Source organism: Lepisosteus oculatus, chromosome 8 (genome assembly GCF_040954835.1).
Source record: "Lepisosteus oculatus isolate fLepOcu1 chromosome 8, fLepOcu1.hap2, whole genome shotgun sequence".
NCBI classification, from domain to species: Eukaryota; Metazoa; Chordata; class Actinopteri; order Semionotiformes; family Lepisosteidae; genus Lepisosteus; species Lepisosteus oculatus.
In genome coordinates this window covers 3,060,682-3,072,775 of record NC_090703.1, presented here as the reverse complement: position 1 = coordinate 3,072,775, position 12,094 = coordinate 3,060,682, and the positions used below count along the sequence as shown (strand labels likewise).

Sequence of the window (12,094 nt, the reverse complement as noted above, 5' to 3'; positions counted from 1 at the left end):
TCCTGGGAGGGCCAGAGTGTAACGGATTGTTCCTGCATAAAAACACCCAGCTCTGTTCATAGGTGTAGACTGGCTTTGGATAAACGCATTAACCATATAAATAATAAATACTTAAAACCCCAAAAATGTATATTGGTTCATGGTGTCATGGTGTTTTAGAAGAGTGATCCTTATTTGTTGGTTATAATGTTCTGCAATAAAATAGTTCTCTATTATTTTAGCTCTGATGTAAGTTTAGAAATAAGGTAACTTGGCGGGCAGTATCCTATTGATCGTCGGACACTGTAGCACACTGTCACGCACACTGTAGTGTCACAGAGCAGGTGCTGCTGGTAGTTCAGGTCACTGTTTACTGCAGTGGTGGGTGAACAGCCGCAGGGCTGGAGGTGTTTCACTGCGTTTCCTGTGTGAATAATCAGCTCTGCGATGACCAGCTGAAGTGCTAATTGACCAGAGCTGGCTGGTTGAACATAACCTAGAGCAGAGCGTGAAGGTGAGTCTGTGGAGAACAGGCGGCTGAGTTTCACCTGGCCTGGGTCGGAGGAAAATCTTGCGAAGACGATGAAGCTGAGAGCGCTCTTCCTGATTCCCGTGTTGATATTCGACCACACGGTCGCCGTGTCCGCGGTCCCAGGTGAGTGAGCAGACAGGAATATTCTGGCTTCGTTGAACATGGGGAAGAAGGACTTAAGTACAGTGGAAGGGCTGGTAAACCTCAACTCTAAGTGGGGGTATCTGTGCCAGGAACAGGCATTGGTTTATCATTCTAACTCAGCTTTGTATACTTGCTATGGGTGTGTGGTGAAAGTTAAGAATAATTTTAAAAAAATATCTAGGGAATTGTGAAGTTTTATCGTTTTTAAAAATGTTATTTTAAAATACATTTAGAAGTCTGAACACGTGGCTTTCAAAGAAAGAAAAATCTATAAGTAGAAATCGTCTTTCCATCCCGAAAGATGTCGCCCTTGGGCCGTGGGGCTGGGGAACAAGCTACCCAGCCATGTGGTTGAAGTTGATGCCCGTCTTTCACGAATCGGCTGGATGAGATCCTCCTCAGTTTACTAGCAAATCTCTTAAGTTTTATGTTCCAACGTGCATGTGACTTACATAATTGGACTGTTGTAAGCAGAAGGTACTAACACCTCATAATCTTTTAGCATAGCAAGAAAAACAAAGTTGAACATTTTCTGGAAGTTACCCTTTTTTCCAAAGGCTATTTGATGTAAAACGGTGTTTAATTTTGAAATGGCATGTGTGGGGTTACTGCTGTGGAGGCCGTGCGTCTCTTTCTTGTTAGACCTACTGCATTTTTTTGAGGATGAGACAGTCATCTGTTCAGAGGATGAGTTCCAAGGTATTTTCTAAATCTGAGTTATGAAAGATGAATATTACAATCCCCTCACCCATATTATTTCGACACGCATGTGAACAGTATTCATGTCTGGGCGCTCTGATACTTTTCTGCAGGATGCGATGTCAGGTGTTGTTGTGTTGCAGATGATGAATGCAACGATGAGTTTCCTGCACGCGAGAACTGCGAGTTCGATGAAGTGTGTGAGGACGCCTTCTGCAAACACAACGAGTATGTCACCTGTCACATGAACAGGTGTGGGACTTGTGAGGCTGTCTTTCGTGGCTACGACAATCTCACTGTCAGCTGCAACCAATGTACGTCTGGTACACGTCTGGAACTTTGTGCTGCTCTTGTAACAGTATTCTAATTTCAAAATATGTATCGAATAAATATTTTCAGGTTTTATTATTATTATTATTATTATTATTATTATTAAGGAACTAAACTTTCGGGTTTGTTATTGCTTGTATGCATTTCCTCACAAAATGTATTTTGCTCAAGCACAGTTTTGTCTATTATTATTCTCTATATTTTCACAGCAAATGACATAATTGACATTTGATTGTGTAATAATATTCTAGATAAGGCACAACAGCGCTGTTTTAGGAAAGTTCTCGTCGGCATTTAATGCAACCCTTCTCCGTGGCACCCCCTAGTGACGCCCAAGTGCCGCCTGATGCACCTGGAGATGCTGAACAAGAGGCGGACCGGGACCATCCTGCCAGGGGGCCGGCTGGACATCGAGTACGACCCGGAGTGTGATGGCAGCGGCATGTTCAAGCCCAAGCAATGCGACGATGACTCCAATCTCTGCTGGTGTGTGGACAGTGCCGGCGTGCGCGTCACAGACAAGACCGGAGACGACCCCAAGTGCGACCAGCTCGTTCGGGTTCAGTGAGTAAACCTGTGCAGGAGCGAAGGCCCAAAGAATGTTTGTGCTTTTCACATACATCATTAAGTTTTTTTTTTTTACAATTTAGTTATTTAGTGGGGCGGCTACGAAGCCTGTGACCGCACACGGGGGAGAGGGAGGAAGTGTAGGCAGACTCCTCCCACCGCCCAACTTTGAGACACGCCTCCTTTAATATGTCACATGCCATGTGGAAGCTCAGCACTGATTGGAGGAGAGGCGTGTCACTCACAGGTAGTGACTCATGCCCGCAGCTGCCCGGGAGGCCACAGTGGGCGCTGTGTCGCTGTGACCCGAGAGAGCTCTGGCCAGCTAATGGTCCCTGATCCTCACACTTCCGGAAGTGTCACGATAGTGATCCTTAAGCTCAAACTGCACTCAAGCAAGCGTATTTATCAATTGAGCCACTCGGCAGAGCTAACGAATGGTTTTGATATTAGCTTCCTGTATAGTCATTTGGTCAGACCCAAGCTGTTGCTTATGGCCAAGGTGCCCAACATGGATGTCATGGTGTTTCTCTTTGTGTTTTTATTCACTGGGTATAATGGATTTTACCTCAGAGTTCAAAGTGTTTAAAGGTTGTCAGTGTCTTCAAAGGTCTGTGTAGTCTGGAAATTGCAGATGTTATGACAGTTCAAAGATTTTCTTGTCCCACAGCCTCATTGATATTTCATTTACCTTCAAAGTGGATTTTGCAACTCTGGCCAGAACAAGAGAGGCAATAAGGCGGTATGTGCTTCTTGCTTTCTTTTTTAACCTTCATCCTTTTAATTCTAATGTAATTCAGTCATCTTTGAAAATAAAACTAACATCATCTTAACTGCATGTGCCCGGCATGTACTAAAACAGGTTTGTTCAGCTGTGATGCGAGAAGAACTTCAAACGTGCAAAACCTGTAAAAGAGCCAGTGCAGATCCAGAATTAATAAATATATCTGTGATTGATTTGTTTCAGAAAACTGGCTTTTAAACTCGTCAAAGAATACACGCTGAAGGCAACACAGATCCTGGAGATAAATGTAGGTTTCGTTGTTCTTCCAATTCTCATGCGCTTGGCTACAACCTATTCCATTGGAGAATACAAATCCCGTGTAGAAAACAGTTTTGGAAACAGCACTGGCTCAGCTGTGTGTGTTTTCCCTTGCATAGGGATACACAGCTATCCTATGCCCAGGGATTGAGAACAGGGTACGCTGTCTGTGTGATGTACATGTCCTCTCTTGCTGTGCCAGATCCAGGAACTGTCCCAAGTGGTTTCAATCCGGCTGACAGAAAATGGCACCAAAGATCCAGTAGATGTTGCCACAGTGGCTTACTACATCGAGAGAGATGTAAGTGTCACACTTTCTTCCACTGACGCAACAGTGGAAATTTCATACAATTTGGTAAAGGAGTTTGTATACAGCCTGTTTTCTGTCCATGCTGAAAACATTAAAGACATGACTCCAGAAAAGCCTGTAAACCTTCCATTATGTTAAAACTCATTCAGCAAGTTGCAGCATGTGAAAGGTGCACCATGATTAGTGACCAAATTAATGGAAGATTCACTAGTTCTGTTGTAATTTTGTTCAGCTTACATTAAGGAGGGTGACAGGGCTTCTGGGATTTGGACAGTGAAAACCCAGTGGATTAGGAATTGACAGTAATACACAGAGCAGAGGACACAGATGGAAACTAAAAGGAAGTGTGTTTAACACTGAACAGAGGACAGCTCGTCTCTCCATACACGGCTGTGGGACTGGAAGAACTTTCCAGCCCCGCTGTCAAAGCGGATATTCTGTTTTCTCTCTGGGCTGCAGCTGGGAGGGATACACCGCTCGATGATGAGATCAGCCACACGGGCTGAACAGGCCAAATGACCTCCTCTTGTCTGTAAGCCCCATGACTGTGCTCTTCCGTTCTCACGCTCTTCACAGCTGAAAAACAGTAAGTTTGGCCTGGAGGTGGATGGAAGGAGCCTGGAGGTGGAGAGGGACTCTATCAAGGTCCTGTTCTTTGACAACGAGCCCCCTCGCATGAACATGAAGACCATCTCCCCCGGCTTCGCTGCCATCATCATCGTCATCGCGCTGGCGGTCCTCACAGGAATCGCCGTCTTTGTGAGTGGCTGACAGCTGCATTCACCCCCATTCCGCTGCACCCGACACACTCTCTCGTGCTCTGAATACGCGCTGAGAAACCGTGCTTTGCGCTTGTCGTTTTCTTCCGTTTTGAATCCTGAAGTCGACCAGGGCGGCTCCCCAGGGGTGCCTGTGCTTGCATGTTATAGTCTCCCCCAGTGACGTACGCAGGTTGGCACGTTTATCTCGGCAGGTGTCAGTTCATGCATGAAAATCAAAACGGTCACTGCAAATGTCTTCTCTCCCCCGAAGGTTGTGGTAAGAAGACGAGCCGAACAGGAGAAAAAGCGATTCCAGTTCGAAGTGATTGAGGTATAAGATGGTCTGCGGGCTACAGCCCTGTTGTTCTTGAGTGCAATGGAAAATGCATGTCGGGAGGAAATAAGTATTAACATTAAAACTTTGGATGCTTATATCCAAAGCAATTTAGAAAGGTTATTACTGTAGATTGTAAATAAATCTGTCCTAATAGCCAGTTACTAATTCTGGGTAATTGTTAAATTTTAACCTTTCGTTTCAATAGGATACAGAATCCTATTCTGCTAATCAAATAAGCCGTCTGAAGTTTTCTTTTCCATCAGTTCACCCAGGTTATGCATCACCGTTCTTGCCAACTGTTAATGTCTGCAGTCTACCGTGTAAACCACAAGGAGTACTAACTGCTCTCTCTTCCCAGGGGCAGGGGATGGATGACTATCATCTGGCTCAGCGAGACACAATGGCCTACTTTGTCATGTAAAATCTGGAAGTGTATGTACATAAGTATTTTATTTAATGTACTAAAAGTATAAATGTAAAGATACCAATTACTTTTCTTGTTTGCTATGCAATGTTTTTTTTCCTTTGCAAAAAACTAAATTTGATTTATTTTTGTTAAAAGAGGATATAGGTACACTAAAATACTTTACCAATTTCCCCCAATTTTTATTAATTTAAAAAGTAAACATGAAAACAAAGCTGTCAGTTCCAACTTGGGCAGTCACAACAAATAATTGGTGAAGAACGTGCTAACCCACAGCTTTGATTTGGGGAGATTCTCAGACTATCATACAGATGCTGCATCCTCTCATCAAATGTTTTTTTGTATGCTGAAAGCCATTGTATATTTTGCATGTTATTAGTTTTTTAATACTGGAATATTAATGTCCTAAATATTTTAATTTGAAACCATTTGCCATATTGGAATATATGCATATATACCTGTAAATCTTTTAAAACTTTTTTGGTTTCATTAAGTAATCTTTTTTTTTCAAACTAGTCTTTGGTATAGTATGTAATAGGGCTTACAGGTGACATCAAGCTCCTTGTTTATCAATAAACCTTTAACTGGGTCGGACCAGTCTTTTCAACCTTAGATGCTCATGACTATACCTATGACAGCATTTCAGTCTGGGACTGAACCGGATATAACACACATGCAATAAGGCAATATTTGTAGCAGTAAGACATGCAAATATAACAGTCTTAAGTTTTTCCATCTAAATTAGCTCTATAATTAAAACGATTCTGTGTTAAATATCATCAAAGACTAGCAATGATCACTCCTCACTTACAAAGAAATTAGCAGTTTTTTTAAAAAATAAGGAAATCTCACTGCCTTTATCAATACTTCTAGGTACTTGAACACCAATCCTTCCAACTAATTCAAATACAGAAATCCTCAAAGACGGACCATTAATTTAAAGCTCACTAAATGTGAAGCTGCTTACTTTTTAAATATTCAAACTTTGATTCAGACTGATTAAAACAAATTAACCATGAAAACTGTAATTGTCTGATTAGAAAACTGGTTCAGCACAGCTGTGTTGCAAGGTAGTTAAACTAAGGGAGTTATTTACCCGAGACAGCCTAGAAAGAATGACATTTTTCTTATTCTGAAATGAAACAATTTATTGTAGAATAGGCTGATCTTGAATAAATGGCTACCAGTCTGTTTGAACAAAGACTCCTCCATGCAAACTTAACAAAACTGCGATTCAGGGAAAACAGCTTCCATGTTAGCTTTTTATAACCATACATTTAGAGTAATTGATGTATTTAATAGACACGTAAAGAATGCAAAGTCAAAAAAATCTTTCAGGTCTTATAGGTAGAGTCCCTCTGGTGTGCCTTCTTGTTTTTTGTACAGAACATTTTCCTTTGACTTCTTAAAGTCTTCATTTGTCACTTTCATCCTGCGCTCTCTTAACGCCATCAATCCAGCTTCCGTGCAAATTGCCTAAAACACAAAAACATTCAAGATGCACTGCATAATGGGTACAGACACATAAAGTAATGGTTCATAATCACAGGATATTTAAATTACTTTATGAGAAAGGTGTGAAGTAAGAATGCATTTCCCCCAAAAAAATCGCTGTTCTGCAAAATTAACAGTCCAAAGCACAATATTACTTAAATGTTTGGAGGTAATTCTTGTGCAGGCATGTACTGTAAAAACGAATGGATACCACCATCGTCTTTCTGCCATTCCGGTGTGGTTAAGTCAGTTGTGTCCGTAAACTGCCACAGGGGGGCAGAAGAACCACTGAAAAGGGGCAGGTATTCCAACACCATCCGCCCCAGCATACACAGAATAAATCAAGAAATAAACCCAACCGGTATAAACAATTCTTTCAAAACAGTTTCAGGAAATGTTTGAATTGCTAAGCATCAGTTGTAGCATTCTCGCGACGCACAGTCAAGATCTGACCCAGAGCTACTGCAGTGCCAATAACCTGCATTGAAGCGCAGGCAGCTTCCTACTGAACTACGTGCACCTCTTTCCAGTACAACCACCCTGTTGCCCGAAGGTGTTCTACTGAGGAAAAGACTCATCTTGCTCTACCACATGAAGATGTGTGGTTTATGGATTAGATTAATTCAATGTATAATAAGGTTTTGTGATCGGAGCTGGCCTAGAACGCTAAGGAATACCTTTATGTCTGCTCCAGAGAGGTCATCTTTGGCCAAAATTAAGTCATCCAGCGTTACATCATCAGCCAGAGTCATCCTGCTTGTGTGGATCTGGAAGATTCGTCTCTTGGTCTTTTCATCCGGCAGCGGGAACTCAATTTTACGATCAATTCTTCCTAGAGTAAGAGAAGAGAGGGGACTGCACCATGTCCATGTGACAAGACAGTAAAAACTTCACGCTCCCTTCATCCCCACCCTGTCCCTTCCTGTCTTTTGTGACTCAGCAGTCCTGGCGTGAATGTGCTCACGTGAAGCTCAAGGTGCCTGCTGCACTGCAGCTTACCTGGCCTGATGAGAGCTGGGTCCAGGGTTTCTATTCTGTTTGTTGCCATGATGACTTTAACATCTCCTCTAGAGTCAAACCCATCCAGCTGGTTCAAGAGCTCCAACATCGTCCTCTGAATTTCACGCTCTCCGCCGGAGTTCGAGTCATACCTAAAACAGAATAGGGAATGAAAAATCCCAGACTAATTGCTTACAGTGCCTATATTCAGAAGGCGGTACGAACACTTTTAGTTTATCTGTATCCTTAACTACATATCAGAATATTTTATTTTAAAGCAGCTCATATTTCAGGCAAGTAGTACTGCTCCACTACTGGGTACACAGATGTTACATAGTTAGATTTATCAGAAGAACAAAACCCCTTTTCTACAGCGCTATCATGAAGAGTGTGTTGACATTCTCCACCACTGTGTGGTTTGGCAATACTTCTGAACAGGACAAGAAGCAGCTAGAGAGAGTAGTGCTTATCGCCTCCAAATCTGCAGGATAGCATCTTCCCTCTGTGGACACACTCTGTCTCTCTAGACTGAGCACAAAGTTCTAAAGATCCCTGTCACACCCTTCACGCCCTGCCCAACCTCTGTTTACATCTCTCCTCTCTAGTTGGTGTCTCAAGTCTATTAGGACACGGACTACAGGGTTCTGAAACAACATCTAACCGGAGGCTGTGAGATGCATAAACTCTACCCTTTAACTTCTGATATTTTTGCAGAGCTCACTGCTATTCATCTCATTACTGGGGTGCATTTAGGGTGTTTCCCCCAACGTGCTGGGGTGGATGCACTCTGTGATTAAGCTTTATGATGTATATTTGTAATGTACGACTTTGATTGCATGAGCTCACCGAACCAAATTCCATATAACTTGTGGCGATGGCAATAAAAGTATTGAACTTGGGCTTTAAAGTTATTCCCTCTTAAGATCGCAAGAGAGGGTTACTGCCATGTTGCAGTTTTAACTCATTGCAGAAGAAAATGTAAAAAGACAACAACAGAAGAGCAATTGTCTTGAAGATAGCCCTTTACCTCTTGGTCCCGATGGCATCGATTTCATCAATGAACACGATGGACGGGGCGTGCTCCTCGGCCACTCGGAACAGCTCCCTGACCAGCTTGGGACCGTCGCCCAGGTACTTCTGAATGAGCTCCGACCCCACCACCCGCAGGAACGTAGCGGACGTCTGGTTGGCCACCGCCTTGGCCAGCAGAGTTTTGCCTTTTGCACGGACAGAATACCGTCAGTGCCCTTTGTTCACTCTAAATACATCCGATACATCTGTATGGAGAAGCTTCATGTGACATCAACAGGACTGTGAATTTTGGAATGGTACGCATCTTTAAAACCCTGAAAATCACAACTCCACAGCGGAGAGTCACAGATAAATCCTTCATTTTTACCCGGGGCAAGTGTTATACTAGTAATGGTATGACAATTAATTTAAAAAACATGTTCACTAAAGAAAAATTCAATGACATGATATCAAGATTGATGGTCTACTCCAGTGTTTACATTTCTATTCCATCTTCAAAGAAATTCAGATTATGTGAATCTCAGAAAGGGAACTGGAACTGAAAACCTGTAGCTGACTCCCACTCCTGCGGATGTTATAGAAACTGCCCAGTTCCTTACCTGTACCAGGGGGTCCATACAGAATAACTCCCTTTGGAGGTTTGATTCCCATCTCCTCATAATACTCGGGGTGGGTGAGAGGTAACTCCACCGACTCCTTCATAAGACAGAAGCACTTTTATCAGCAAAAGAACTCCGTCCGACAACAATACTGGTGTTTAATGTATTTTAAAAAAAAAGCAGAAAAGTGTCCTATTTTCTGAATAACGTAGCTTGAAAAAAAAAACAACTTACTTTTATTTCCTGGATTTGGTTATCCAAACCGCCGATATCAGCATAGGTCTCCTGTGGTGCTTTCTCCACCTTCATGACTGTGACTAGCGGATCTGTATCATCCATTAAGACCCCAATGACCGCATGGACCTGCGGACAAAATCACAAACCCCTACATCAAGTGCCAGCAGGGTACTTCCACTAATCAGTCCCTTTCAAAGCAAAAAAAAGCAGCCACAACTACCCAGAACCAATTTGCCAAATAATGGAACACAAAATTGCCTAGATTGTTCAGGTCAAAGCAGACATGGCAAATAAACCTGCTCTAACAAAATGATGCAGGAATCTCTCTATATTTAGTTTTTCACTCAATTCAAGAAGCTAAAAAGTTGCTTTACCTTGTGGTTCAGCAAAACAGAGCAACCCGGCTCCAGCAGATCCTTGTCTACAAAGGACAGAATGCTGACATAATGCTCTGATCCCACAGATGTAGAAACAATAGCATGGTTGTCATCTATTATTTCCTCCAAGGTTCCAACAGACATTGGTGTCCCCCTCAGATCATCAACCTTTGATCTCTCTTCCTGTGAAATATTATAACAGTAAGAACATATTACAGGGAGACATTTCATGTATCAAGAAATCCATTCTTACAAAATGGAACTGACCCAAACTAAAGGATAAGCTCCTTTAAAGGTGACAATACCTCTTGTTTCTCCTCTAAAGGCTTCATCTGTTCTTGATTTCGGATAAATTCCTCCTCCATCAGCAGGTAATCTTTAATCCTCTCCAGTTTCAGCAGTTTAAGCCTACACTGCGTGTGAGGGGTTACTGAGAAAGAGAGAAATATTATGTGTGCATTTTAAAAAGCTGATGCAAGCTTTCTTAAAAACACCCTCAAGGCCTATTTTAGATTGGAACTCATCTGGGTTTTGAAACTGAGCAGTACCTAAAGGTAACTTGCTGGCTGCATCTGGTCCCTTCGACTTCTTCTTCTTTTTCCCAACCCTGGTGGGAATCGGTGGCTCATATTTCTTCTTCTTGTCCTTGAAATAAGACAAGGTGTTAGCCGGGCCCTGCCCCAGGTGCTGCGGGACGGAACGGGTGGCGGAGGGGACGAGCCCGCGCGGAACCGCGACGGTCACACAGACTGCACAATGAATCCATCAATGGGCTTTCCTGGATTAAAACATGTCTGCAGGGGGGGGTCGTTTCACAGCAGGTTGCCTACCAGACCCTTTGCGCCGATGAACAAACCGGACGGAATGTGACAACGAGAGCAGACGTGCTGCCAGGGAAGAGACCACTGGTTAACGAGCAGGACACCCACTCACCTTGTCATCCTTCTTCCCTCCCCCTGGCCCGTGTCCCCCACTCTGGCTCTGACCCTGGAATCACATGAAAACACGCACCGCGAGTGATGGAAACTCATAAAGCACCCGGCCGGAGATCCCTGCCGGACTACTGCACACACTTCAGTTAGCACTCCGTAGCTACAGATCGCCAACAACACTGCAGCACAGCAGACCCACGATTCAGATCGTCTTAAACAGGAAATTGATCTTGCCGTTCCAGCCATTCGCCACAAAGAGACCGGGCAAGCGATGTACTGGGCAAAATACAGCAATACAACCTGTGAATTACATTCAGATAATCGAAAAAAAAAACGCTGCTTGGTTTGCATTGAGTTGGAGAAGTTGGAATTCAGAGTGAAACGAAATCCGCGCTATGAACTCTCTATGTGAATGTTGTAGTTTTTATATTTCAAAGCATTTTCCACTGGAAAAGAGATAATACTTGTTACTTAAACCCAACATCATTAGGAATTTAAACCTCAGAAAGGTGGCAGCGGTCCCCGTCTAAGAACAATGTTTTTCCCCATGTTTAATAAACAGCATGTATAGATTTTTTTTTGTTAAAACAAAGAGGTTAGGTGACATCTCATGAACCCTTCAATCACACTTCACTTTTAAGCTTATTCTGTAAAACGACAAAATGTGAAACGGGCATATCGAAATATTTGTCGTTTTATTTTTATTTGCTTGTATTATAAACTACCTTTGTAGATTTATTATTATAACTTAATACTCCCCGACCTACAGGAGAAAGGGGAAATCCTTTCCGTATTTCAATCTAACAGAAATTAGCTACCCGAATTGTTTTAGGTGGCCTTTTCCAATGGCAACAAACAAAGGCAAATAGAACGGGAGACTTACTTACATAAGATAGAGAAATATATAACAAAAAGAGGGATCCTGTAACCTGTTCAACTTCGCTGTTTCTCGTGAAAACCCGGTTAACAACAGTGACGACTGGGCATGAGTAGACAAAACGAGTCAGTCTAAAGATTTCACTTAAAATACCGTTTTGGCAAAAATTACTGTCTACCGTAAAGTCTGCTGAACGCAAAATAAACCTGTTCGATTTCATAAGATCAATCGCATACAGAATATTGACGACAATAAGATACAAATAAAGAGATTTTGCTGACTTACCATCGCTCACACAACAGCCGGTCTCTCAGGAAATACGTCACTCTACGGCAAGCGCAAGGTCAAACGTCCTCATGCATGAAAAAGCGAAGCGTCTTTGCTGCGCTTGTCGATGTCTTTATTACCTATAGGGAATGAGG

General features: G+C 42.7%; 2 protein-coding genes across 2 annotated transcripts; one reads left to right on the top strand and one right to left on the bottom strand.

The window, feature by feature from the left end:
- Positions 1–372: 372 nt before the first annotated feature.
- On the top strand, positions 373–5,732 carry LOC107077784 (epithelial cell adhesion molecule-like). The gene is made up of 9 exons (XM_015350620.2): positions 373–634; positions 1,498–1,668; positions 2,011–2,248; positions 2,922–2,993; positions 3,219–3,282; positions 3,496–3,594; positions 4,180–4,362; positions 4,636–4,695; positions 5,060–5,732. Exons 1-9 carry the CDS (start codon positions 562–564, stop codon positions 5,120–5,122), a joined length of 1,023 nt encoding a protein of 340 aa, XP_015206106.1. The 5' UTR covers positions 373–561; the 3' UTR covers positions 5,123–5,732.
- Positions 5,733–6,246: 514 nt separating this feature from the next.
- LOC102688857 (26S proteasome regulatory subunit 4) lies at positions 6,247–12,011 on the bottom strand. Its single transcript, XM_015350619.2, has 11 exons — positions 11,958–12,011; positions 10,797–10,850; positions 10,412–10,508; positions 10,169–10,293; positions 9,861–10,046; positions 9,484–9,612; positions 9,250–9,346; positions 8,646–8,835; positions 7,619–7,770; positions 7,297–7,451; positions 6,247–6,601 (listed from the first exon to the last, which is right to left on the bottom strand). Exons 1-11 carry the CDS (start codon positions 11,958–11,960, stop codon positions 6,467–6,469), a joined length of 1,323 nt encoding a protein of 440 aa, XP_015206105.1. The 5' UTR covers positions 11,961–12,011; the 3' UTR covers positions 6,247–6,466.
- Positions 12,012–12,094: the final 83 nt, after the last annotated feature.